Source organism: Anser anser (assembly GCF_964211835.1).
Source record: "Anser anser genome assembly, chromosome: 15".
NCBI lineage: Eukaryota > Metazoa > Chordata > Aves > Anseriformes > Anatidae > Anser > Anser anser.
In genome coordinates, this window is record NC_139736.1 from 10221696 (window position 1) to 10248440 (window position 26745).

The following is a 26745-nucleotide window of genomic DNA, read 5'->3' on the forward strand; positions in this document are numbered from 1 at the left end:
ATAATTTTGAGCATTTTTTATAATTAGTATAATTATTACGCTGCTAGAAAACTTTTCCTCTTTCCTGTGTTTCAGCCATGTGTACTAAGCTTTGAACAAGATTTCTGGGGATTTTTAACATTCCTCTCACTTTGAACAATGATTTTTATAGAATTCTGAATTATATATGGACTGTTAGTGGGTAGTTGAAAAATACAGGTATAATGAAAAATAAGTCTTCAGTTAATGCAAAGAAAAGCTGGCAATACTGAAGTTGTACTGAGTTAGTAATTTATTCAAAAGTGTTGAACAATCAGTCAGATTTAGGTGCACGAGTGCATCTGGAAGGCTAACATGTTGACAAGTGTGATTATTTTTGCTAATTCCCTATTGCATTTCTGTCTCTCACTTGTTCTTCCATTGTACTGTAACTGCCTACATGCTCCCAAACCCAGATACCAGTGTGCTAAAACAGAAATTCTTAGAAGTACTCTATCCCACCACACCTCTGTTACTGTAATGCTGCTGCAGTTCTGTGATGACTGGAGGAGCTCTCGTTTCTCCTGTTTGTTTCTCATGTTGCTCTGTTTATCAACCTGCTGACATATTGGAAGGTTCTCAATGTCTATCTCTACTTTTCCAAGGAAATTGTTGAATTAAATCCTTCTTCATTAGCATACTTTTGCTATACTTTTGCTAATGGGGCAGAACAAAGTAACGAGCAAACCTGGGAAATAATTTGGTTGACAGATAAAAGCATTCTGCCAGCTATTATCTTAAAACTTGCACTTCTATTAAGGTTTTCACTTTTACAGTCTCACTGTGAATGGTTGGGTAGCATAACGTGCTATGTGGTAGTGCAGACACTGCATTTGCATATGTTTGTGTAAGATACTAAAGCTTTGAGAGAAGTTGTGATTATCACTGCCTGGGAAGGTGGAGAACTTAGGTGCATAGTACATGGCATTTATTGTGATTCCTTTGATGGAACAATTGTTAAAGGCTTGCTTTGTAGGGCAGAAACAAATATCGAGGCTGTGACAATGCCTTTGTCTTAAAAAAAACAAAATCCCACAGAAGAAACCTATGCAGCAACTCCAAGTTGGGTACCCATCAGCTGAAACATCTTGCATCACCAGTTCTGTTCTGATACTGTTGCACATGATCTTGAAGTCAATTGACTATGTTGCTTGGAAGTGTAAACCTGGATCTGAGATTTTTCCAAATGACTCATCATTTAGAAAATCTTAGTTTATATTTTGCACAATATAAATCACTAAATGTCACTTAATATTCTACTTCATTAAAATATAAGGTGTATTTACTCTTTTGCTTAGATCTTGGAAGAATTTTGTTTACTTTTAATTTACTGGTAACTTGCTATCAAACTTTGTTACTCAAGAGTTCACAGTTCTTGATAAAATTTGACTGTACTTGACTATAAAAAAAAAGATGCCAAGAAAGCACGTGGAATTCATGTGTATTATAGACGTTTGGCGTGTTTTCTTAATAGGAAGAAATAAACCTAGCTTCCCAGTTTATAGCAGGTTCAGGGCTTTATCCAAAACCTGCCTAAGTGAGTGGAGGGTGAGACATTGGTCTCAGTTGGCTTTGGATAAGGGCCTAACTACAGTGACTTGTACTAAATTTTGTTCTTTATTGTGCTTCTGCACCTTATCATTTCCATCATTAGCGTGGCATTTTAGAAAATAAGTTGTGCTGTTAACAGAGTGGGTTTTAATAGACTTCATCAATTACTCAGCATTGATGGAAAACAAAGAACTTCTGATTAAAGGGTGGGCCTTTTAACAAGAAGAAGAAATGAAGCAAAATATCATTGGAAGATTCTAAAAAGATTTGAAATTTTAGATTGTCAAAAGACAGCTTTGAGAGCTTACTTATTTCTGCAATATATTGTTATGCATATATGTCATGTTGGACATCAGTATGCAAAATTTGTTTATTGGTATATTTATTTGAAAAATGTACAAGTTATTTTTCTGAATGTGCTATTCGCTATCTATTCACACTAGGAAGTTACTGGAGATATGTGACATGGAAAGGTAGAAATGTCTTATTTATTATAGACATAGAATATCCATGGTCAGAGTTGTTTGTCTTTAATTACAGAACAGCACAGAATACTACAGAATTCCTCTGGTGAGCAGTTGTATATTTGCTCAACTTTGTCTTTTGAAATTTTAAAACGAAAAGTGAGCAAAAGCTACCTGTAGAAGTGACCTAAAACTTCTGTCGTTTCTATTAAACTTTGATCTTAGCACTTGTTAAGATCTTTCCTTATGGGAGAATACATCAATGGCATTCCTACTAGTTTTTGATCTCTTGTAGTATGACTGATAAGAGTATGTGTCTAGCAAATAACTATTTTCTGCCACCGTGCACCTGAAAAAAAACACTTTCCAAAAATAAACCTATGTTCTCTATATAGCACATTATAACACTATGATTAAACACTTGGGGTTTAAGTGATTGCCACATCTCTGATCAGATATGTAGTCATGTGCTTACTGGATATATATTCTGCATTTTATAGCTATCAGGAAAGCATTAATTTATAAAACTTCAGAATAGCCTCAATAACAGCACTGTGCATTTATCTTGTTAAATCTCTGCCAAAACATGTGCTCCTGATTACAGGGAATTTGATTCAATGTTGAAATTGTGGAAGAGGATATTTACCAGGCTACCAGTATGTAATGAACAGACAAGGACTAGGAGTGACAATTAGCATAAATGACTGAGCTCATTTTTGAGAGTCCTCTTATTCATAATAAACGTTATTTTGGATATTTTATCACTTATTTCTCCACAGCAGAAAATAAAAAAGTGTTTGTAACTCTTTGTATCGGCTGTGTGAGAATTCTGCTTGTAATGTATCAACGTAAAGGAAATTGAGAATTCTTGGTAGAAGTATTGCAGCATTTTGATATTGTTGAGATTATTTCCAATATAATTTGAAGTTCGTATTTCTCTGAATGCTTTGGTAACCATAACTTGGACGTAAAAATAAGCTGTTAATTGTGCTGGTGAGTTCTGAGGAAAAAGTTATGAAATAAATGGAGAAGGCAGAAATGTGCCAATTGGAACAGGCAAAATTTCAAACTTGTTTTGGGTAAGCATAATTTTCTAATATGCTAAATACTTATAACTGTACATGAATTGGAAATATGCTTAGCCTGCCTGAAAATGAGATTGTATGCATAATAGTCTTGAGGTAAGATGTTGCTGCCAAGTGCAGATGTCACAAAAAGGCATGGACCTTGACCACTGCTTTTCCATATCCAGTTCATGTAAATATATTTGAAACAATTACTGATTTCTTCCTTTTTTTTGTTTTAAAAAAAAAAAGTTATTAAAAAGCTAAAGACACTGTCCTCCTCTCCTCTCCTCTCCTGTTGTGGGCTGTCTTGTCAACCTCTGTTGATTAGAAATTGCAAATTTACAGCATTCGTTCAGTTGATGGAGAGAAAAGACAGTGTGCAGAGATTTGCTAGGTCAGTTTTATTACTGACGCACTTGAGAACTGTCGTGCATCTTCTGTCCCTTTTTCTTCATAAATAGATATTTTCAGCAGAAAATAAACTATGACATACTTATTATGTGGCTTGGAAATGGCCAAAAAAGGGTGGATGTATTTGCAGAGTGTGTCAAATAACGTTGTAAAGTATGAACCTATAAATATAGTATTTGTCATGCTTTATCCTGGAGTTATAAGTGATTCTTCTTGGAAATATTAAGAGTTAGGAAAAATAAACCTGCGTACCTGTGCCTCTTCAGAATCAATGCCGATTTTCCATTTGTGCTCCTGGAAACAGCAAGAGAAATGAACGGCATGTTAACTTTAATTTATATCTCAGGAGGGCCAGACCTGAGCATCATAAAGAAGATATGAATAGACTCCAATCCCAGCAGGAGTTTTGTTATAGTGTTTTTTGTTATGGTCTTCCTTTTTTTGCTTTGTTTGTTTTTTACAGCAGACTTTAATGCTTTTGAAGGGCATTTCCAAGTATTTCTTCTTATGTCATGTTAGTATTTTGGTATGTTTCAGATGTCATGTTCAAAATCAGTGTATCTTCTGTCCTCAAAAAAACAAAACAAAATAGAAAAAAACAACCACCAGATGTTATGATGTAGATGCAAAGTTCCCAGCTGCATTTGGCTGTATTATCAAGTAGGTTCAACCATCAAATAGGTTTTTTTTTAAAATTCTGTTAAGGATTAAGGATTCTGGACAAGCTCAGAAATCATGTTGTTCACTCTTGAAGCAAGCAGCATTTTATAGAGAATCCTATTAGATGTGGAAATTTTAAGCAGACCTCTATGTTCGCAGAGTTACCCCACACTCCTTCAGCAGTAATTAACTGGCAGCATTTACTGGTTATGAACCTTAAGACTTTAAAAGCAAGGTCTAGAAACAGCCAAATTTTATTCTGAGTTTGAATGACTTGAGTTCAAGAGGGATAGTTGTGAGTGGCAGAATAATCGTCACTCACATCTTAGCACCATCTAGTACTTTCTTTGAAATTAACAGAAGCCATAGACATATGTCATTCAACTATGGATAGTAAAACAATTAGACAGTATATACATTTTAGTAAAAAAAGCTGATTAGAATTGGCCGTGTGCTTCTGTGTATTTGTTATGTTCACTTCCAAAATATTTTTATTTTCTGAAATATCACTATTTAACAATAATAGACCAACATTGAGATGGCTACAATAAATAAATGGTGACAACAAGAATACAAAAAATAAAATCTGCCATTTGCAATTTTTGCCAAAATTAAATAGGCATTTAAATCTTTCTTTCCTCTTGTACTGCGAATAGTCATCTGAAGATGGAGATCCCTACTGAGAAGAGGTAGCTATGTGTTGTGAAATTCAATTTTGTCATTCCCTAGGGTAATGTAAGGAAATTTACCTGCTAAATGGAGAGAGAGAAGATCTATGTTTATAGATGTGCTACTAACAAATGCTAGGGAAGATACCGGTCCATTTGATATTCACTGATACAGGGTAAAGGAGGGTATGGAAGCATCAGAGGGGTGCAGGTCCAATATTTTGCTACATCAATGAAGAAATGTGGGGGGAAAAAAAAAGGTTTGAGTCAGGATTTGGGGATGTTATGATTTTGGGTTATCAGGAAGAGGCCAGTTGCTAGAGTCTGTGGAGCAAATACTCAAGCAGTTGAAAAAGGTCTCAGAACATAAAACAGTAACAGAAAAATGCATATTTTTTTAGACTTCTGTTCACTACAGAGGTGTTACGGGGTATTCCCATTCTGGAGTATTCCTTGTAGAGAATTAGCAGATTGTCTATCTTAAATGGAAATATCAGTAGAGGATCTTGAATGAATGAATAAATCTACCCGTGCAATTCATCAGGAATTCCAGGATGAAATAGCTGAAAACTGGTTGTGATAAATAGCTTCTAGCCTGGGTACCAGAAAATTTTAAAGTGGTTAATCTGACACAATTTTAAAAAGGGATTAGGGAAGTCTTAAAAGAGCAAACTGTTAGAAATCATTAGGAAGGTGATAGAAAAGCAGAAAACACTATTATGCCATGTATAAACTCTAGCTTATTTGTGTGCAGTTCTAGTTCTCTCCTCTCTAAAAAACAGAACTAGAAAGAATATAGGCATGGATGGAAAATGATAGATTAAAAAAAAAAGTAAAAATTGGAAGCTTTTTTGTTTGAGCAGCATATGAAGAATTCTTAGCCTGCAAGAAAAACAACTAAGAGGGAGAATACAGTAGCAATCTTTCAAATCCTGAAAGGCATGGAGAGATTTTTAAACTGTTTCAATATGCAGATTAAAGCATCTATTGAAACCACTAGTTTGCAGTTTCAAAATAAGTGTGACAGTGGCTTTCTCCACAACATAATTGGAATTTGAGTCTTCTTGCCTCAGAGCTTGCAAATACGCTAAGTTCACACGGGTCTAGGAAATTATTGGGTTAATTAAATTGAAGAAAATCAGTCCAAACACAAAAGATGTTGCTTGTTTATCAAGAAATCCCCGGATAGCAATATCTTGGAAGATGGGCAACTTTTCTGGGTTTATATCACTATTTTATGTTCATTTCGAAGTGTACTGGATAAAATACATTTCAGAAATCACCAAAGAACATTCTGAACTGTAGGTGTTGAAATCGGTATGCCTTGCAGTAGCTGTACATTGGAAGAAACTTGAAGTTCATGGTGTAGGATTAACCCAACATGAATTGCTCTTGTAATGCTATGATAAGAAGGTATAATGTAGTCCTAAAACAGAAATAACAAGTATGATTAGGAAACCTTTCCTTCCACTAGTGTTCATCTTCTATGCATTGCAAGCTTATTCTAATGTATTCAGAAACACAGTCTTTCTCTTTATACTTACTCTGTTTTGTTTTGCTTCAGGTTTGTATCTTGAATATTGTCTTGCAGTGTATTACTGCTGACATAGTAGTATATTTTGTACCTGAGTAGAGAGGTGAATTTGATGACCCGTTGATATCATTGTTATGAATCAATAAATCATAGGGATTATTTAGGCATTATTGGATGAAATTGTCTGTGTCAGGAGCTCAGATTGGATTGTTATAACAATATCTTCTAACAAGAGCTTTAGAAAAATTATGGTTATCTACTTTGATTCCAGAATAAGCTTCAGAGGTTTATTCTCTTATAAAGTTTGTGACAGCTATTAGTAAGTGGCAAACTAATCAGTTATAAACATTTAAGGACCTGTCCACATACAAAGAAACTAATATTTTGTAAAAAGTAACAGATAAGAAAGCCTAGTCCTTTAAACAGACAAATTTAAATATTAGGCTTCTTTCTAAAATCAGGGTCATGCTACTCTTCTCTTACAAACATCCTGTATTCTAGTTAACTATTTTTTTTTTTGATGACTGCTGTTCATGATCTGTGCAGTCTGATGCCAGTCTTTGTTGTGAGCAAGATGTTGGTCAGTCAGCCTACCATTAGAAAATAATTTCTTGTCTACTATATCCACAGGCATAAAGACAGAATCCAGATCAGAATTTAAGAAAAAAAAAATTGCATTTACAATTTACCTCTAGGTGGTGATAGTTAGTTGCAGTTTTGTTTAGCGACTGTAAAGCAAGATGGCTATTGCAATAGTATTACTTTGTCGTATTTCTCAACTGTAGAATATCGTGCTATTTGCTGCATACATATGGATTGCACTTTCCTGAGAAGTGTACAGCAAATGCCATAATGCCATTAGTCATGCCTTTTGTTGTTATAATTACCAATGGCTGACACTTAAGATAATGAAACAGATTTTGTTATTTTTAAAGTGATACCAGTATTTACACAGCTACTTGCATTCCTCCTTGTTTGCAGAGTAATAAACATTTCAGGTTACAAAAAACAAGGTTAAAGATAAACATGCTAATCAGACAAGGCTGCTATTATTTGCATATCAATAGGAGCCCTCCACAGATTATCATCAATAAACATTCTTTTATTCTAACTTAATTCTTCTGCATCTTGAAAATTTTACTGTTTAATATTGACTGACTGATATTTTTTTCCTCATGATATTTCTTCTATTACTTTAAGTGATGTTCTGTTTTTCTTGTCCACTTCCTCTCTGAAGGAATAGCAATATACCTTCAGATAGAGGGGATTTCACAGCATCTGAATGCTCCTGCTTAATCAGAGAGAATACTTCTCACAGAAATGCAGCACTGAGGAGAGAAGAACAGTGTCTGGAACTAGGAGCTTTTGTGGGGAGAGTGACCAGCAAATTCCCTGGGTGAGAGAGCCAGCAGTTTCATAGCGTTGGCAAGGTGCTTCTTCAAAGTCAGAAGTCTTAACAGTAGAAGACAATGCATTGACAGTTTTTAAAAAAGAATAAATAAATAAATAAAAAAACAAAAACAAAAAAAAACCAAAAAAACGGAAAGAAAGTTGAAAAGTATGCAAAGAATTAGAAAAAAAAATTAAGTTCAGACTTGATTTTCATTTCCCTGATACATGAGGAATTGGATTACTTTAGCAGCTGTGGCAGTAAGCAGGCAAAAAGGAGAAAGAAGAGTGCAGTCTTCTAATCATATTCTATCTCAGAACAGCTCAGGGCAAAGAGAGAAGAAAATGGCCTAGAATGATTGGGAAAATTTGAGAGAAAGATATGGTTCATGGCATTCTGAAAAAGAGAGTGGTTTCCTAAGCCAAAAAGGTGAGTGCACTACATTTTCCGTAATGGGACCTGAGGATATGTCAGTGAAGCATGACAGTAGGTAGAGGAGAGAAAGCTTTAAACAGCTGGGATGGAGGGAGTGTACAATGACAAGAGAGAACATCTTGGAGAGAGAAGATAAATGGTTTTATTTATAGCATGTTTTTATATTTATTTTTTTAAAGGAAGCCATAATACAACTTAATATACAGATGTTCCTAAAACAATTCTAATCTGGATGCAAAAAATACTAGGAAAATAAAAGTAGAATTTCTGTTTTCAAATTACTTTTTACCTGAGAAACAAAAACATAGTTTATATTCTCTATACATCCAGAGAAAGTAGCACACATCTTATTTACATACTGATTGGTAAGATATCCTCTTTCCCTTGGTCAGAGCACCCAAAATCTTTTACTTGGAGAACAGCCCGTCAGTACTGTCATTTACCTGTATTCCGTTCTGCAGAAACTTCTTTCACTGCAGTGGTTACCATGCTTTGCAATGAGTATATGGGTGCCTCCCTGTGGAATGGTGCTAATTATTTTGGGGTATTGCAAGTAATATTTCACTGTCAGAAAGAGCTAATTATGTTGTTATTTGAGTGAGATCTACTCTGATTTACAGAGTGTTAAAGATAGAAATATTGATTCCATCCAGCAAAAGCATAGGTAGGCTTCTTTTGTTCTTTATTGCCCAGTCACTTTAGTGCTGATATGATGAATAGCAACTGAACTGTGACTACAGAAACACAGTGAGCATAATTCTGCATGTATATAAGTGAGCGGAAAATCCTAAAAAGTATAACACGTTTCTGTCTAGTATGACAACACTGGCCATTTTTAAAGTTCATGCTTTGTGCATTCTCTCATATACTTGACATTTCTATTGCTCGTATTTATGAACTAAATACCAAAAAGTTGGTTTTAACATAGCAAATAAAATACATTATGGTATCTGTAGTCTCTATGCGAGAAAGTATGTAGTCTTGTTGAGCTACAAGCTTATTCACTTTAATTGCTATTATATCTCTGGTAACTGTGCACTAGAGCCACAAAATGCTGCTCATATCACAGCTGAGAAGTTTCATTGTTCTGTTAGTTCTTCACTACTGCAGAAGTTCTGAAATTGGATCACTTTCAAAGATGGAACTTTACCATAAATACAGTCCTGCAGCTGTGTCAAAATATAACTTGCATTTGTATTCATTTCTTCCACTTCTAAGTTAACTTCAGAGAATTCAGCTTGAATTTATATTCCAAACAGAATCCCATTGTCCTGAAGTAAAGTTAAGAAATGTAACTGATTCTTTTTCTGCTATATTCTTCCTGTTTGAACTTATACCTTTTGTTCTTTCTGTATGTTTTAAGTACAGAAATAATTTTTATAAAAGTGTTCTAACTAGGTTGAGATACAAGCATCCTCTCAGAAAAGCACACGAAGTAGGAAGAAAAGGTATTTCCAGTCCTCTGACAAACATTTCTCTAAATTGTAAATTTTGATCATTTTTTAAAAATTTAGTATTCCTGAATAATTATGACGTACATTAAAGTTGAGTGATTACTTTTAAGAATTTCTTAGCATCATAAACCAATTTTTGAGAAACAGAACAAGTAGTAGTTACAGAAGCTCATCCTAGAACACATCCTGCTAAAGTGAATGAATTTCCTTCTTTTCACAGAAAAATTACTCTGTAATTTTTCTCAGGTTACCTTAGCAATACTCTACAAAAGAATACCCCAGGTTATATCAGGTCTATAACTTTCTAAACCAGTAGATAATTTCTTTATATGTTAGTGAGAGTTTTGCTTTATGATTCAGAGCACCAAAATTGTTGCTTTTCAGTTTCTTCTCCCCTTTTCTTTTGTCTTAAATAAATTTAACAGACATTCTTAAACAGTTCTATTCTGTTGTTGTTGTTAGTTTTGTGGTTTGTTTTTTGCTTTTGCCTTATACAGTATGGGAAACTATAGTGGAGACAGTGAAAGTGGTAAGCTGGGGTAGGTGGCTGAAGAGAACATCAAACGCAGGTGAGCTCATCTTCTCTTACTACCACCAGCCTTCCATCTTTAATTCTGAACTGGACTTTTAGAAGTCCCTGACTTGTCCTTGATGTTTTCTCTCCACATTTGTCACAGAAGAGGATGTATTTTTAGGGAAATTTTCCTGGCTGTTAATATTTACGAAAGTTGTGAGGGTCACAGTAGAATTAAAGTATTTAAGAAGATAATTTTAGTATTTTAGAAGAGAATTTTAGGAAAAGTGTTATTTTTTGAAGTTTGGGCCTGGCACAAAATTATTTTTGTTTTATGATTTTATAGTATAATATATTATTTCTTAAATCAACTGTTTCAAAGGCAAAAGGTTAAAGGAGATGCCAGCTTTGATGCCAGTTTTGTCTATAAGAAGGGGAAAAGCCGAGATGCTTGCACTTTGAGCTGCTTCTTGCATGTTTTTTTCCTTGTCCTTCACCCCCCCCCCCCCCCCCCCCCAAAAAAAAAAAACCTGGTAGAAATGATATATGGAAAAAAAAGGTAATCAGAGTAATCTGTTGTATATATTTCATAATTGTTTCAAGCTTTCTTGATCGTATTGTGGGAAGGGGGAGGGAAAATTAAGCACATATCTTCCTCCCTGTACAATCTCTTCTCGCATCTCCCACAATGTTCAAGTTGCCATTCTTAGAAGACACATAAAATCCATTTAATGACGGTTATTCAATCATTGGTTTATCCTGCTGAGTGCTAGCAATATGTTTAAGATATACATGTTCTGTTAAAATTTGCAGGATTGATTATTAATCTTCTTATCCTTTTTATCTTAATCTTTTCTATCTAAATAGATAGTCTTTTATCTGAAGCAAATATTCACCTCTTCCAGAAACGTTTTATAGCTTCTTTACTAACAATGAAAGTCTAGGACGCAAAAAAAAAAAAAAAGGCAAAGCATCTCTAGTAGTTGATGTCTACTTTCTTCTGTTCTGAGTTCTAAAGTTAAGGCTACGGACCAGTGGTAGGCCAAAATTAGTGTTATTTAAAAGAAAATGTGAACTTTAATTGGTCAAGGGAAATAGCTCAGTTGAGTTAACCTGCAAATTGGCACTATTTTTTTAAAAAATGTTATCTATTTGTATTTGTGCTGATTGGGTTGTCTCTACCAAACCAGTTGCTAATTTTTCTTTTTGTTGTCACGTGCTTGGGCATTTATAACAAACAGCACAATCTCCAGAAAAACTTTTTTAGTTACTGAGGAAAAGGGAGTTACAAGGACAGTGATACAGTAGAAATAGAGCAGTGCAGCAATATGGTTTGTCTCAGTCACTTTTTTTGTTTTTTTGAACGATGGTGCTTAGGTGGCAAATGTCACAGCAGCTTCCTTAATGTAAATAAGGCTCTTTTGCTTTCTTTGTACTGCCCAGCATTTTTTTTATGCTCGTAAGAAAAACTATGACCTTGTGTTTGCAAACTTTCTCCATATTCATTACGTCCTTTGAAATGTTCCAAGTTCTCTTGCATCTTGTGCCATTGCATTTTGCATGTTTTATAGTAGACTTCAACTTCATGCCTTCCCTTTGGCGTTACTTTCTCTCCTTCAGAAGTTTTTCTTGCCTCTGGAATGGGCATGGGCTCACAGGGACTTCTTCTCCGGCAGGCTTGTATTTGCGGAGCTCCCATCTACAGAGTACTCTGGCTAGCATCCATTTTTCATTGTGTTCAGATCGTTCTACCAGGAAATGTGAGCCCTATTTGTGGGGAAGATTTTATGGTCATTCAGTTTATGGAATTTTGTTCCTAATGCTTCATCTGGTATTTTTATAATCCTGAACATCAGTGCAACAGAAGATTCTCTGCGATATCCCTTTCACTATTTCTTTCTACCGAAGGTGCTTGAAAGATCACCAAATACTGAATTGTAAATATACTAATTGATATTTATGCACCCAAAAAGAAAAGTGCTCTCTTGAGACTTCTGCACCTCTGAAGAAAGAATTCTAAGAATTTAATCCAGGAAGCTACACAGGGACCTGGGGCAAGCTGGAATTTTGGTCCATGTCCTTTCTTTTTGTTAGGTTTTTATGCATAAGTGGTGGTGTCAGTGGTTACTAATTGAAGGTGTCAGTAGTTAGTAATCTGTTACCAGTGTCTGTTAAGCAGCTCTGAGTCAAAAATGCTGTTAAAGATTCCTTAACCAATTAAAGAAACTTTTATCTCAATAAAACAGTATCATGGAATTAGGTTTTACTCATTTCAGTATAGAATCAATAAATTAGTGCTTTCAGATTGGCAATTCAGTAATACCAATTTATCAGGTAGTTTTCTAAAAAACAAAACACTATTAAATTACTACTGTTTCAGCTATTTGTCTTCAAATCTTTGATTTCAAATATGTTTGTGATGAGAAAATAGCAGACTAATTCATTATATGTGCTTATTAACTAATTTTTTTCTTTCAGCTGTTGTAAATCATTGCTACAAAAAGATTACCAGTCAGTCTTTGGAGACCCAACTGGGAAGTGCTCCTAAATTACAGGCAAAAGCTACTTAATTCATTTCTTGATATACAAGAGAATATTAAAGCAAAATCTTAAGTCTACAATCTAATAACCATTCCAGAAATGATTTTGGTTTGCTCTATAAATGCGTAAAAAGCTTGAAGATTACTTAATTAGGTTAGGAATTGGATGATTTCAGGAAAACATTCGGGCATTTGAAATGAAATGTTGTCATTTGGAATTGAATTTTACGTGGATCAAAGAATGAGGCCCTGAATAGTCCTTTAAACTTTCTAGAGCATGATCCTAAAATATTATTCTGTACTTACATGACATATGCTTAGTTTTTTTCAGTAGCAGAAAGTAGTGTCCCTCTGAGGTGCAGCATGATAATTTGGGACAAGCATATACAGAAGTCTTTTAATCCACTTCGGTGAAGGGTATGTTAGTATGGTTTAGCTGCATCCATCGGGCTTCCCATCATTACTCACCTCCTGTCTTTCACGTATGACACTCTAGAATATCACCCACAGCCTCACATATATCTTTTGTTATATCCTGTGACTCAGTCCCTTATGTCTCACAGCTGTTTTTCTCCAGTCCTCCATATTTTGCTCCCTGTTGTCTCTTTAAATTTTCCTTTTTTAAAAATCCAAGCATCTCCATTTCCCCTACATGCCCCTTGTTTCAAACTCTTTGCTTCCCTCTGATCCCTTTGTCACTCAAAGTCCCCCTGTCCACAAGAATTTAATTATAGTTTGTCTGCTTTTGTGCTGAGATCACTGGAATTGCTGTTGTGAGCTGGGGATGAGTTGGCTCGACTTGCTTTCTTTGATTCCTGCCTCAGTAATTACAGAGCTGGTGGAATGTTTTTGTGACTAGAGCAACGGGTTTCTGCATCTGCCCTTTTCTCCTTTTGGCCCTTCCTTGGGAAGAAGGGCCGTTGAGTTTGGAAGCAATACCCGGTTAGAGGTTTCTCAGAGGCTTCTTGAACAAGTTGCAGGGAGTATTTTTGACTCAATTTTTCCATCTGTTCAGTAGGGATAAAATTATTCTGCCTCACCTGAGTAGTTCTGCAGTGTTTAGATATTCAATGAATAAAAGCTACAGGAATTTTTAGATAGTAGAGGCAATTTGGGGTTATTGATGTTGTCTCCCTATGCAGCAAGGAAACTGTTCCTAGGGTAAAATGTGGCTTAAAAAACCTGGAACCTTTCTCTTGCTCAGAAATTAAGGATCATCATCACCATAGCATCTGTTTAGTGTATTCTGTAATTAGCATCCACAGATTACGTTGATTTCCCATTAAAAGATCACAAATGAAATTGTAGATATGTTGAAAATTATGGGAATAGATTTAACTACTTTTAAGACATCTCAAGGTACTTGATTTTGATTGTATTTCAAATTTTTGACTACAAAGATAATTATTCTCTGTTTCTCCTGTCCTTAGGTTGTATGATCTGTATTTCATTTAAATGAGGATAACTGCCCGTATGCCTTGTAGGACTAAATCAGAATAAATTTATCCAAGCAGTTTTATCTTTAAGATTTACTTTGCTTGATTTCCCAATTGAATTTGTGTTAAGTGTTTTGAAATATGTTGGCTTGTGAATAGTATTCCCTTTTGAGATAATAAAACTTTAAATGTGTACTAAATCATGAACTTCAATATGCCTTTCATAGTCTATTATACAGTTGTCAATAAATTGAATATGGCATAGGGTTCCAAATGTTGCATTTTCATGCTTTATTGTCTAAAAGAAGTCAATATCTATGTACATAAAAGAACAGGAAGAAATTTTATCTGAGAAATTAATATGTGTTTTTGCAGTACTTAAAAATTGCAATTATAGTGTACTGGATTCCTTAATTAGTTAACTATGGGTTACACTTTAACAGGTAATATTGAACTGCATGATTCACTGAATCACATGTGCAAAGATAACTGCTTAGTTAAATTATGATTTCTATATTAAACAATTTGGTTAAAAATGCTTTTAACTTTTTTTTGTAGTCTAGCTGAAAAAATAATTTTGGGAGTGTAGACAATTTCAAACAATATACTGGTCATGAGAATAGGCAGAGAGAGGTTATATCTGAACAAAGAATAATTAAAATAGTGTTTATTATATTAATAGAATTTTATTCTACCATTACAGTTTTTCTATAGTAATTTACAGAAATCATGCAAAATACTTGCATTTCATATTTTCCATCATTTTTTTTAGAGGTATACTCAGTTATTATAAGACAGTCTTGTAGGTGTCTAATTATTTTCATCCTGGCTTTACTTTCAAAATTAAAATCTGTATACTTCTTGCAGGCTTATTACAGGGTCTTTATCATTACATGATCGGTTGTGGGGACACCGTTCCCCACAACATTCTCCTCGAGAAACTGGCTGCTCGGGGTTTGGACTGGCGTACGCTTCGCTGGGTTAGAAACTGGCTGGATGGCCGGGCCCAGAGAGTTGTGGTGAATGGAGTCAAATCTGGTTGGAGGCCGGTCACTAGTGGAGTCCCCCAGGGCTCGGTACTGGGGCCGGTCCTCTTTAATATCTTTATTGATGATCTGGATGAGGGCGTCCAGTGCACCCTCAGTAAGTTTGCAGACGACACCAAGCTAAGTGCGTGTGTCAATCTGCTCGAGGGCAGGAAGGCTCTGCAGGAGGATCTGGATAGGCTGGAGCGATGGGCTGGGGTCAACTGCATGAAGTTCAACAAGGCCAAGTGCCGGGTCCTGCACCTGGGCTGCAACAACCCCAAGCAGAGCTACAGGCTGGGAGATGAGTGGCTGGAAAGCTGCCTGGCCGAGAAGGACCTGGGAGTATTGGTGGATAGTCGGCTGAATATGAGCCAGCAGTGTGCTCAGGTGGCCAAGAAGGCCAACGGCATCCTGGCCTGTATAAGAAGCAGTGTGGCCAGCAGGTCGAGGGAAGTGATTGTGCCCCTGTACTCGGCTCTGGTGAGGCCGCACCTCGAGTACTGTGTTCAGTTTTGGGCCCCTCGCTACAGGAAGGACATGGACGTGCTCGAGCGAGTCCAGAGAAGGGCGACCAAGCTTGTGAGGGGTCTGGAGAACAAGTCTTACGAGGAGCGGCTGAGGGAGCTGGGCTTGTTCAGCCTGGAGAAGAGGAGGCTCAGGGGCGACCTCATCGCTCTCTACAGTTACCTGAAAGGAGGCTGTAGAGAGGTGGGGGTTGGTCTATTCTCCCACGTGCCTGGTGACAGGACGAGGGGGAATGGGCTAAAGTTGCGACAGGGGAGTTTTAGGTTGGATGTTAGGAAGTACTTCTTTACCGAAAGGGTTATTAAGCATTGGAACGGGCTGCCCAGGGAGGTGGTGGAGTCACCATCCCTGGAGGTCTTTAAAAGACGTTTAGATGTAGAGCTTAGGGATATGGTTTAGTGGAGTACTTAGTGTTAGGTCGGAGGTTGGACTCGATGATCTTGAGGTCTCTTCCAACCTAGAGAAATCTGTGAATCTGTGAATCTGAATTCCTGTTGCCAAAACCAGTTTATTTTTGTTTGTGTGCATATGTAATTCACACAATACTGTCAATGTCTAACATTCTTAGATGTGCCAATTTTGGAATTATAGTCTTCATTTTTGGTTATAATCATGAAATATGATGAAATGATGTGCGGTAATGACAAAAAATATAGTTGTTATCCAATAGACTCTGACTTTATGAATATTTCTTTCAGTGAAATACTATAATTTGACAGACGTATGATATCTGTTAGAAAATGTTGCATTTTGTTACAAGAAGACAGAATCCTCCTATTATTTGAGAAACCAGGTGTCTCTAGAGATGAGGACCTTAAGATCTCTTAAGAGGATCTTCTCAAAGACTAAACTAAAGGAAGGCTACATTCACCAGACACCAGTAGATCTCCTCTAAAATACCATGAGTCCTTAGTAAAATTTTGTGTTTATTTTTTCCTAAGGACTCAGCAAATCTAGAAGACAAAGGCCAGGTGAATGATTCAGTCATCAGGAAAGATTTCAATTCAGATGTGGCATCAGACATCAAAATACAAATTTCAGTAGTTCTAATATTACTGCCCACTCTTTGCAGGATGGTCAATTTCTTGAATTACTCCTTTTTCTTGGAGAAACAAGGCAATGTTATATAGTCAATACTATGCCAGCTTAATTTATGATGCAAAATACCGAGATTATTAACATGCACACAACACGCCAACACACCTATATGCATGAGAATGAGCAAGGTACAGATTCTACTGAGGAAGCTAAGGAAAACTTTATAGAATCAGAGACTCTGGACCTCGAGATTTGATGCTTGGCTTATAGTTTCTGACCTGTGCTGTTTCAGCATTTTTAAAAACTGATATCATTTCTGTAGAGGTTATTCCATGGTAATGAATGAAATCTCAGATTTCAGTAAGTACATTTCACTTCTGTATGAATTTTTCCTAGAGAATGTGACTATTTAGCATATAATTGGTAATATGCTCATGAAATAATTGAGTGGAAAAAACCCTACAGAATCACAAAAGCTACAGCTGTGTTAAATTATACTTAATGTCCTATAGAAGCAGAAAGAATGAATTGTGTATATTTTATAAACAATAAGATTTCTAGTTTATTTTTCAATATAATTTTTTTTTAGAAAGTAAATAAAGTTTCATACTTTGAATAAAATTGTTATGCAATTCTGATGCTAGAAAGCCAATTTACAAAGTTGAAAAACTGTGTTGAATACATAGACATCAATTTTATAGTGGTATTGAATTATTTTTCCCTTTGCTCACTGGCCAGTAGAATACACTGGAAACCATGGTAACAAAAAGCACTACCGTGGTTGCCCCGGAGTCAGCTTAAAATGAGCAGGCTATGTTTTTCTTGATTAATATAACAACAGGACAGAAAGAGAGAAGGAGGGGGAAGAAGGGAGAGAATTAGATTAATGACCTGCAGTAACAGAAGCAGCAAATGTACGATCAGAGATGTACCTGTGGATAAGTGATCCTGGAACTTCTAGTACTGTTGCAAAATGAATGTGAAGGTATTATATTGTGAAGCTTTAAAGAGCAAAGGAGGTACGTTACTTCAATGGTTTGGCTTAAAATTATTTTCTTCATGTCTGTTTTGCAGGTTTATATTAGAATAAAGGATGATGAATGGAATGTGTATCGAAGGTATGCAGAATTCAGAAGCTTACATCATAAGTTACAGAATAAATACCAGCAAGTAAGGACTTTTAATTTTCCACCAAAAAAGGCCATTGGAAACAAGGTAATTAAAATAACTTACAGTATTGGAAAGAAACCTTTCTTACACACACACACACACACACACACACACGGGTGGTTATGATAAATAATTTTTGCACCTGCTACATGGGCAAAATCTGCAATATACTTCTAGAAACCAGTATAGAGTGAGAAGTAATCAAAGTAATTCATCTTTCCATGTAGGAATGATCTGAAAATTAAATTTAACTATCATAAGTCAAATATTTGAGATTTAAATCATGCTTGTGACTGTAAAAACTTTTTTATAATAAACCACTGAGTGCTTAAATCAGCATTCCTTATATTAACCATTTTTTTCCTTTTATATTGGATTTTCTCATTTTACATATTTTTTGCCTTCATATCATTGTCCTTGTATCAAATATCTAAGAAGTACCAATCATAATGAACAGTTCAGTCATCGAAGGAAAGCTGAGATAACAATTACAATACCCAAAGATCTTCATGACTTATTTGGCCTAAGACCGCATTAATGCTTGTATTGTTAAAATGCCAGAATCACTCTAATTATATCTGTGGCAACTTTGTCTATGGAAGAAAAATCACCATCATTAATTCATACAACATTATTTCAAATGAAATAAAATTTCAAAAACAAATAGAAAAAATGATGTTTGCAGATTTCTTAGTGGCGTTCAGACTTGAGTGAGTATGGATTGTGAATGTTTATAGATAGTAACTCTGCTCTGAGTTAAAATGAGTTCCCAAGTGTTCCATAAAAATGAGTAGGTGAGCTTGGCACACATGACATGAAATGAGTAGTAATGCACATAAACTGGAATAATAAGTGGTATATGTTTATATGGAATTCACCAATAAAATCGTAGATCTGTTTGCTTGGCATAAATGAAGTCCAGAGTTAAAGTAGTGCGTTGTCTACTAACCTAGTAAATGAAAGTACTTAGAACTTTTCTGCTTTTTCATGTATTAGAAGATCAAGCACTTTTAATTTCTAGTGGAGTTTTGTAATTAGGAACAATGTATTTTCCTCTTGGTTACATAACTCGTTCTCTTTTTTTGAAGTGATATCAGCCACTTCAGTAAATTAGGAAAGCCTTCCTTTAAGCTTATTTGAAGTCTTTCATCCTAATTACTTTAAATACTAATTGAATTATAACTTCAGTTACATAATTGATATGTAGAAAACAGTTGAGCAACTCAAAAAATTTTGCATTGCTTTTTCTTTCAGTGCTTTAGCTTTGGGTCAAAGTTCTCCCTTAATCGTGCATAATCCCAGAATCACTTTCCATCATACCAGGTCTCAGAAAAAGTATCTGCTCTTTGGGTGCCATCCATTGTACTCCTGGAAGAGTACTATGATGAGACATTAGCCAACTCTAAGATTGTCATTGAAGCTGCCCAGGGAAGTGGTTGGAAGTATTCAAGAGACATATAGATGTGCTTAGGGACATGTTTTCGTGGTAGACTTGGCAGTGCTAGGTTAAGGGTAGAACTATTTATTTTCATTCTTATTTTCTTGCTTACTACAATAGAAATCAGGGAGATCATGTTCAAATACAAAACTGAAGTTTGACTGAGAAAATGCAAAACTCAGTATCTCAGCTAATTTAAAAATTGAGAAAATGAAATATTTTTTACTGCTGCTATGTTGTCATCAAGTAGCAGTGAAATCTGAAAATATTTAACAATTAACAAATTGTTAAAATATTTAACAATGTTTAACAATCATAAGACAATAGATTAAGAATCTAGTATTCTTATTAATAGTTTATTCTGTTTTTAATGTATTTGTGCCTTCTGCTTGTTAGCATTAAAGTAGGACAAATGATCTTAGAGTTCATTTTCATGATCTTTCAACAAATTATGTAGAATTAGAAACTGGCTTTAACACTTGAGGAAACATGTTTAATGTACAGAAAACTGTCATAATAAAGTCACCAATTAGTAGACAGTGAACAGAGAAGAGGAAAGAATACTGCTGTGGACAAGTAACCTTTTTTCAATTACAAAGATATTGTGTTTATTTGGCTTTCAGGTTGTTAACCTTATTTTCAGTGTCTCAGTTTAATTTGCATGTAGCAAATTAGAACTAATGTAAAACAATGAAAAGAATAATCTGATTTATAAGTGTTGCTTTGAATCAAATCTGAACAGTTACTTACTGAAGTGGATAAACTGATAGGAAATTGTAACAGTAATGCTTGTAAAACTTGATGTATTTTCTTACTTACTCTAGTCCCCATACTGTGTATTTTCTACTAATGATCTTTCAGTGCTGCTGCCAAGTAGTTGGCAAAATCTTTATAAGTAGTCCTTGCAAGAATAAATATTCTTCCTTCAGTTTATTGATATTTTGAGCAAAACCGAGAAACACTTGTTCTCATTACATGTGTAAGGGAAATGTCACTGTGGAGTTACTCATACATGTTTGTACTTTGCTTTTTTTAAAACTGCAAATCTTTTTATTCAAAACTTATGAACTGTATTTTTATCATTTGAACCATTTGTTGTGTAATTTTAAAACATGCTGTCCATGTATCAGCCTGGTTGGTGGTTTCCTAAGTATTTTATATGCAGCTGTATATACCAAGACTTGTAATTTCTAACCATGGATTTCTTGCAAGAAATAGATCTCTACATTTCAGCTTGCCTTCAGGTACTTTGGATCTTTTGAATTCATATTTCCATTATTGCAGTTTAAGTTTTTGTTGTGACTGCTGCCTTCCTGCCAGGTTCTTAAAGGCCGAGGGACTGGTTTGGTTCCACAAGCATTTCTAGGTCTAGAGAATACTGAGTTCGTGAGTTCATGTGGACAAGCTTCATGCGATCATAACACTTGATTGCAAAGGGATCCCTGTATGCTTTTATATAAAAATATAGCTTTTTTTTTTTTCATTTAAGATGAGCCCAATTTTCTTGCAGTTAATTTCTGACCTCTGTTGGTGCTGTGTTGGTGCCTTGCTTCTTGAACTGTTGCTTTCAAACTAATGGTTAAGTAATAATATGTGAGTACTTCCTGAGCCAATTATTTCATTTTTTTTGAATGTTGCAATGTCCTTAAAATCTCAGCTGCTACTTCGTTAAGTGTTAGAATCTGCCCAATGCAGAATGGGATTTAGTAACTGGATAAGCGTCTAATTATCCTCTTGCAAGGGTATTATTGTCCTAGTAGAGGACATACTAAAATAGAAATGATTCTTTGCTCCAGTGAAAGATGTGAATTCAGTGATTGTCTAAATGTCTAGAAATTGAATCAGGTAGCTTTCTGCTGAGTGCTGACTTGACTGCATGATATCCTTTGCTTTCCTTTAAAATATTGGATATCCAATATGAAAAGAACACACAGCACTTCTCTGAGATTAGAAGAGTGACTTTGCCATGACTCCTCAACTGCATAGGAAGAGCAATACAGAAATCTAAAATAAGTTTTCTGTCTAGGAGAAAATGTTGGGAGCAACATCATTCATCATTTTAGCCTGTGCAGCTGAAGTCTGTGAGCTCTCAATAGCTTGTTTCATGCCCAAATGTCAGTTCAATAAAGTAAATTTGTGTCCCTCTCACCCCAGTAACTAAGCTAAATGATAGGCTGTTTTGTGTATGTAATTATTTTTAAAGTTTGTCAGTATTATGTGTATGTATCTTAAAAATATCTATTCATATATTCACACAAATACATAAATATATACATGTATGACAACATTAACGGCAACATTTAGGATATAGGTGAAGGTAGTTTCTGGAATATATTAGGTAATTCTGCAAATTCTATTGACCAGGGAATTTATCTTTCTCCTGTTTGTCAGTGGACGCCCTGTCTCTGTCTTTATATTATAGACGGCTTCTGTCTTTATATTAACAGTGTAGACGGCTTCTTTTTTTTTCCCTGCCAGCACAGATACTTTTTTTTTTTCCTGAACAACGTCTGGTCTGTTTGCATGTTGCTGAAGATGCTGAAAAGATATAGACAGTCTCCAGAATAACTGTGTTTAGGGAAAAAAAAATCTTAGGGAAGGATGTAATTTCACTTTAGGCTTGGGTGGCTTTGCACCCTGATTCAGCAGGGCACTTCAGGGCATCCTAAAATTTAAGTACATTTGGATTGCATTGAAATCAAAAGTACAGATGTATGTGCTTTTGTACTTTACGAGATTTAGTAGGTCAGAGAAACTATTCTTCGTTAAAGTAGTTTGTCGAAGTCAAACTGTTATAGTGACTTGTGACTTAGAAAGCAGAGAAAAAAGCAGAACTTCTAGCTAATGCCTTTGGGCCAGTGGGCTAAATAATATTTCTTAGTGCGAAGCTGTGATACCCCGTGTCTTCACAGAGAATTAGTAGAAAATTATGACTTTCTGTTGCTTCAGAAATAGAATACATTTATTTAAGGCAGAAAACTTTGGAAATATAAATCCTTAAGTTATATCTCAGTAATTTGAAGTTGCGGATTACTTTTACTAATGCTTACTTAATTTGATTTTTGGATGTTGTAACATATATGCTTAAATTCTATATCATTCTTGATTTTCAAAGTGATTAGATTTTGGTTTTCAGCCTTCTTAGTGGAACTAGTTATTACAGTTATTTTCATCTACTGTCTTGCTTGTGGGTTTTAGAAAAACTATAGATAATATAAATTTGGCAGACATGCATTTTCTGTAGCTTGATTAAAAAGGAAAGAAAGAGATCCATTTCTGTTGTGTTCAAATCAGGAAAAACTCAGATTAATTTCACATATTTAGCCATAAATGTTAATTCCATAACAGTGATTCTGTAGTGATAAAGGAAACGTTGTCCTTTAAGCTCACCATGTTACTTTATAACTGGAAAGTTCAGTTGACAAAGATGTATAGCCATGCAGATTAAGTTAATAAAGTCCAATTTACAAATAGGTAACTTAATTGAATTACCATATGGATAGAAATAAAAAGAACTTCACATTTGCCATAATTAAGATTTCTAGACACAGCACATCTCTTTTCTGTCACTGTTGCATGTGTATCAGTGAGGACTACAGAGTATTTCAGATTTTAAGTCTTGGGTGGAGTGAAATCCAATTCCATAACTTATATTTCTGTCATGCTTTTCTCTTGAGATTAGAGTCACCTGTAAAAGAATCATCACACGGAGCACAGTATACGATATGCAGTCCGAATTATATAATGTGGCACATGAAGCCTGTTTGTAGCTACTTATGTCTGTTAAAGTGAGTTACAATACTACCCCCAACAAAGCTGGGTAGCTTTTGTTGTTAGTTCACAATTTCTGGCTGCTTGTGTAACAAAATACATTTCCTATGAATTAATAAGGCAAAAATGTAAAAGAAGAAACAACTGTATGACTAAATGTGATGTAAATGTCAGTAAGACTGTGTATTATAACAACATTTTATTATAAACCAGTTGAATCAAAATAGTCAATTAAATTTGCTATTGTAGTGTAGTACAAGAAGAGATGATACAGTGATGCCAACAAATACTACATTTGTTAGAGATTCAAAATAAACCTTAACGGAGGAGGAGCACTTCCCTTTCCTAGGAGGAGATAAATGGCCATACTGATTCAGGCCTGTGGTCAAGCCAGCCATTTTCACTGTTGGTGTCCAAAGTGGATTCCTGGATTCACGCAGATCCTCTGGGTTTTTATCTGGAAAAGACTCACTTGATGTTTTATGTATACAGCACTTTAAAAAAAAAAAAAAAAAAAGGAAAGAAAAGAGAGAGAGTTCAGTTTTTCTTCATTTCCATTTTTTGGCCATATCACTATCTAAGAGAAGAGAGATAAGTCAGTAGGAAATGGTTAGCTTTTATATTACAAATACTTTATAGCAAATGCTTCATCTTGAAGTTCTGTGCTATGAAATGTCTGGGTTACCTAAAACTCAGCATGAAGGCTAAAGCTAGCACAGTGCATGGCAGTATATTTTATTTTTAGTGGTTTAATTTAAAAGATAAACAGTATGACAACTCATACTTATGCATCTCTTTCAAAATGTCTCACTGAATTCATATGTGCATGTAGGTGTTCATTTGGTGCTTGTGTGTAACATTTCATGGGAACCGTGAATTGAGTCTTTTTCTTTTCAAATTAAAAAAAAAAAAAATAATTAATTGCTGTTGAACTTTAGTTAGAAGGAGAACAAAATATTTGGGATCTATAAAATAAAGTTTTGCCTCTCAAGGGTTTTCTTTTCCCTGTCTTGAAATACTGCAGTTAAGAGAAGCAATTTGTTCGAAGAAATTACGGAAGATGAAGCCTGTAGAAACAGTTCAGATGGTGTTGCTTTACATGATGACATTGGGGGGTTTGGGGGGGAGTAATGTAATTTACATGCTGCTTGGACAACTGCTAGATAAAAATATTGTGGTTTTATAACTCCCCGTGCGTCATTTAGGTACTCTAGTAGCCTTCTGGTATAAAATGAAAATATAAAAATAACTTTCTAAATTTATTTCTTATTGTGTTGGTGATGCAAAATTAGCTAGTTACTGGGATTAATAAATTTCTGTTTGGGAAGATCTTATGAGAGACACCCGATGACAAATATAAAATTAAACCCTCCTTTCTTTGAGTCTGAAATTTTTACCTTAATTTTTCTGTCTTTTTGTACCTATCAATATGCTTGATTTTGTTTTTTTCCTCTGAAATTTGTTATTTTATAAATATCTATATTTCAATTTCACTACCTTTTAGGGGGACTGCTGATAATAAACATACTAAGTGTTACTTTTTTATTTGAAGTGGAGAAAACTAAATATCAAATACTTCAGATCATGTAGAATGCTAGAGACGTTTTCTGCTTGAAAATTTTGGTTTTACTCACTCTACCATGTAAAATATCTTTATATGCAGGCACTGGAAATCAATATTCCACATTTATTCCTAGAAACTTGAGTTGTCCTATCTAGATAAAATTTCTGTTAAAGGAGAATCCAGTCTTTTGAGTGGGAATAAAGTTGAAGGACCATCTTGCATCCCTGTACTGTTTGACATTTGGGATGGTCAACTGCTGAATTAATGAATTTTTCTGGTTTTTGGAAAATTATATATTTATTGCTAGAGTTAAAAACATTTCAAATAGAAGTATTTGGATAGTGTTGGTCCCCAGGTGTCGATGGTAGTCAGGGGCTAGCAGTCTTCTTTAGAAGACCTTCAGATGTCCTTTAAAATGTCTTAGATGTTGTTGGCTATGAACAAACTGAGCAAGGTCGCTGTGCTCTTAGCTAAATGTGTCAGGAGAGATCAGCCAGGGCAGCGGGGCATTGACCACCTACCTCCGTGTAATGCTGATCCATCACTTCTGGGGCTGTCTGCACCCACCCCTCAGTACCCCCCTGTCCTGCCTTGCTAGATCCGTGCAACAAGAAACGGGAGGCATAAGTTCTGCCGAAGGGTTTTTGCTGGGAAGGGAAATAATCTATGGAAACGTGGTAGGGAAATGATTGTTACTGAGCTCTGGGGAAAATATAGAAACCAATTGCTTTCTCTTGCTGAGAAGGTAGAAGAGAATTTGTAGTTTTGGTTAACCTGTTTGTGGGTTTGGATCGTTGATTGTTGTGGTTTTATTTTTTATTTTTTTTTTTTGAGGGAAGGCATCACTGTAAGCTTGTTTATACAATATTGTACGCTAAGCACTGTTTGTGCCATGTTTCTAATGCTTTTTTGGGGGGGGGTTGTTTATTTTTTTCTTAATGTCTTATTTACTGACCTTCAGGGCATTTTCAAACCTGATAAAAGGAGGAAATGAAAGAAAACTGCAATGGGGAGAAAGCACTGAACTGAGATGTATTTTAACTAATGTTGTTGGTAGTTATTACTGCAATATAGGCTAGTGAAGAAATGGACCTCAATTTCATGAACTGTTTTGGTAGCTTCCAGAAGCTCCTGAATATTAAAAAAAAAATAAATTAGTAGTTTGATATGTACTTGGTCTAAGGAGAAAACAAATACAATTTCCCTGTTCAATAGGTGAGCAGAAGATAAGCCCTAGGGGTAATGCTGTAAGCTGCAGTTTTGTATTGATGCTTTTTAATGAACAGTTGATTCCTTGACAAGTTGACACATGGTGGGCATTTGTGCCTTTAAATAATAAAATATTTAGATGAGCCTGAATTTTGTTAGAATAACATTATCAATTGAGTGCTTCTAGCAGTGAAATTAAGCACAGCGATAAAAAGAGATCATTTCTGGTTTTGTTCTCAAGCTTTCTTTTTTCATGTTAAACTCTTTTTCTCAAATCTGCTTTTGAGAAAGTTTGGCTGGATGATACTGCTTGGTTGAAAATGCTGGGTATTTTAAGGTCATGGTTTTGGGATTGCATTGGGAAGGAATTCATGAAAACAGGATTGTTTGTTGTTTTGTCAGGACCTGGGGAGTTCCCTCTGTCCAAGCAGACTTTTATGCATCTGTTAAGATGCTTGCTCTCTGGACCTGCACATAGGAGGTCTAATAGAGCACCATTGTATTCAAAGCGAGCACAGGCAGAACCTTAGTATGACTAGTTGGGTCAAACGCAGTGATGTATAAGGTACCCTCTTGCTCAAAATAAAAGGTAAGACTTTTTTCAGAAATTATCATTTGGGGTAGAAAAAAGAAAAAAAAAAGACACAACATACTTGCAAGGCATAGCTTGAGCTTGCAGCTGTTTTGGTGACCCAAGAAGCACCTGACACAGCACCAAGCAATCGTTTCCTTACTGAGCAGCCCTGCGGAGTACTGCAGGGGACGTCCCACATCTCAGGCGATTAGAAATGCTAATGAGTGTGGCACGTCTCCAAGTAAATTTGGGCCCAACTGAGGGCATCACCAGGGCTGTGGTTTGC

The 26745-nt window shown here is 35.3% G+C and overlaps 1 protein-coding gene across 5 annotated transcripts in view; it reads left to right on the forward strand.

Annotated features, from left to right (window-relative positions):
• Positions 1-26745, forward strand: part of SNX29 (sorting nexin 29) — a 140854-nt gene that overhangs the window by 69220 nt on the left and 44889 nt on the right. For all 5 annotated transcript variants that reach the window (XR_014572872.1, XR_014572873.1, XM_083800741.1 and 2 more), the window contains exon 19: positions 17808-17948. Coding sequence is in view for 3 of the 5 variants with exons in the window: in XM_083800741.1 (XP_083656867.1) it covers positions 17808-17948 (141 nt within the window). In the remaining 2 variants the exon portion in view is untranslated. The remainder of the gene's footprint in view (positions 1-17807; positions 17949-26745) is intronic.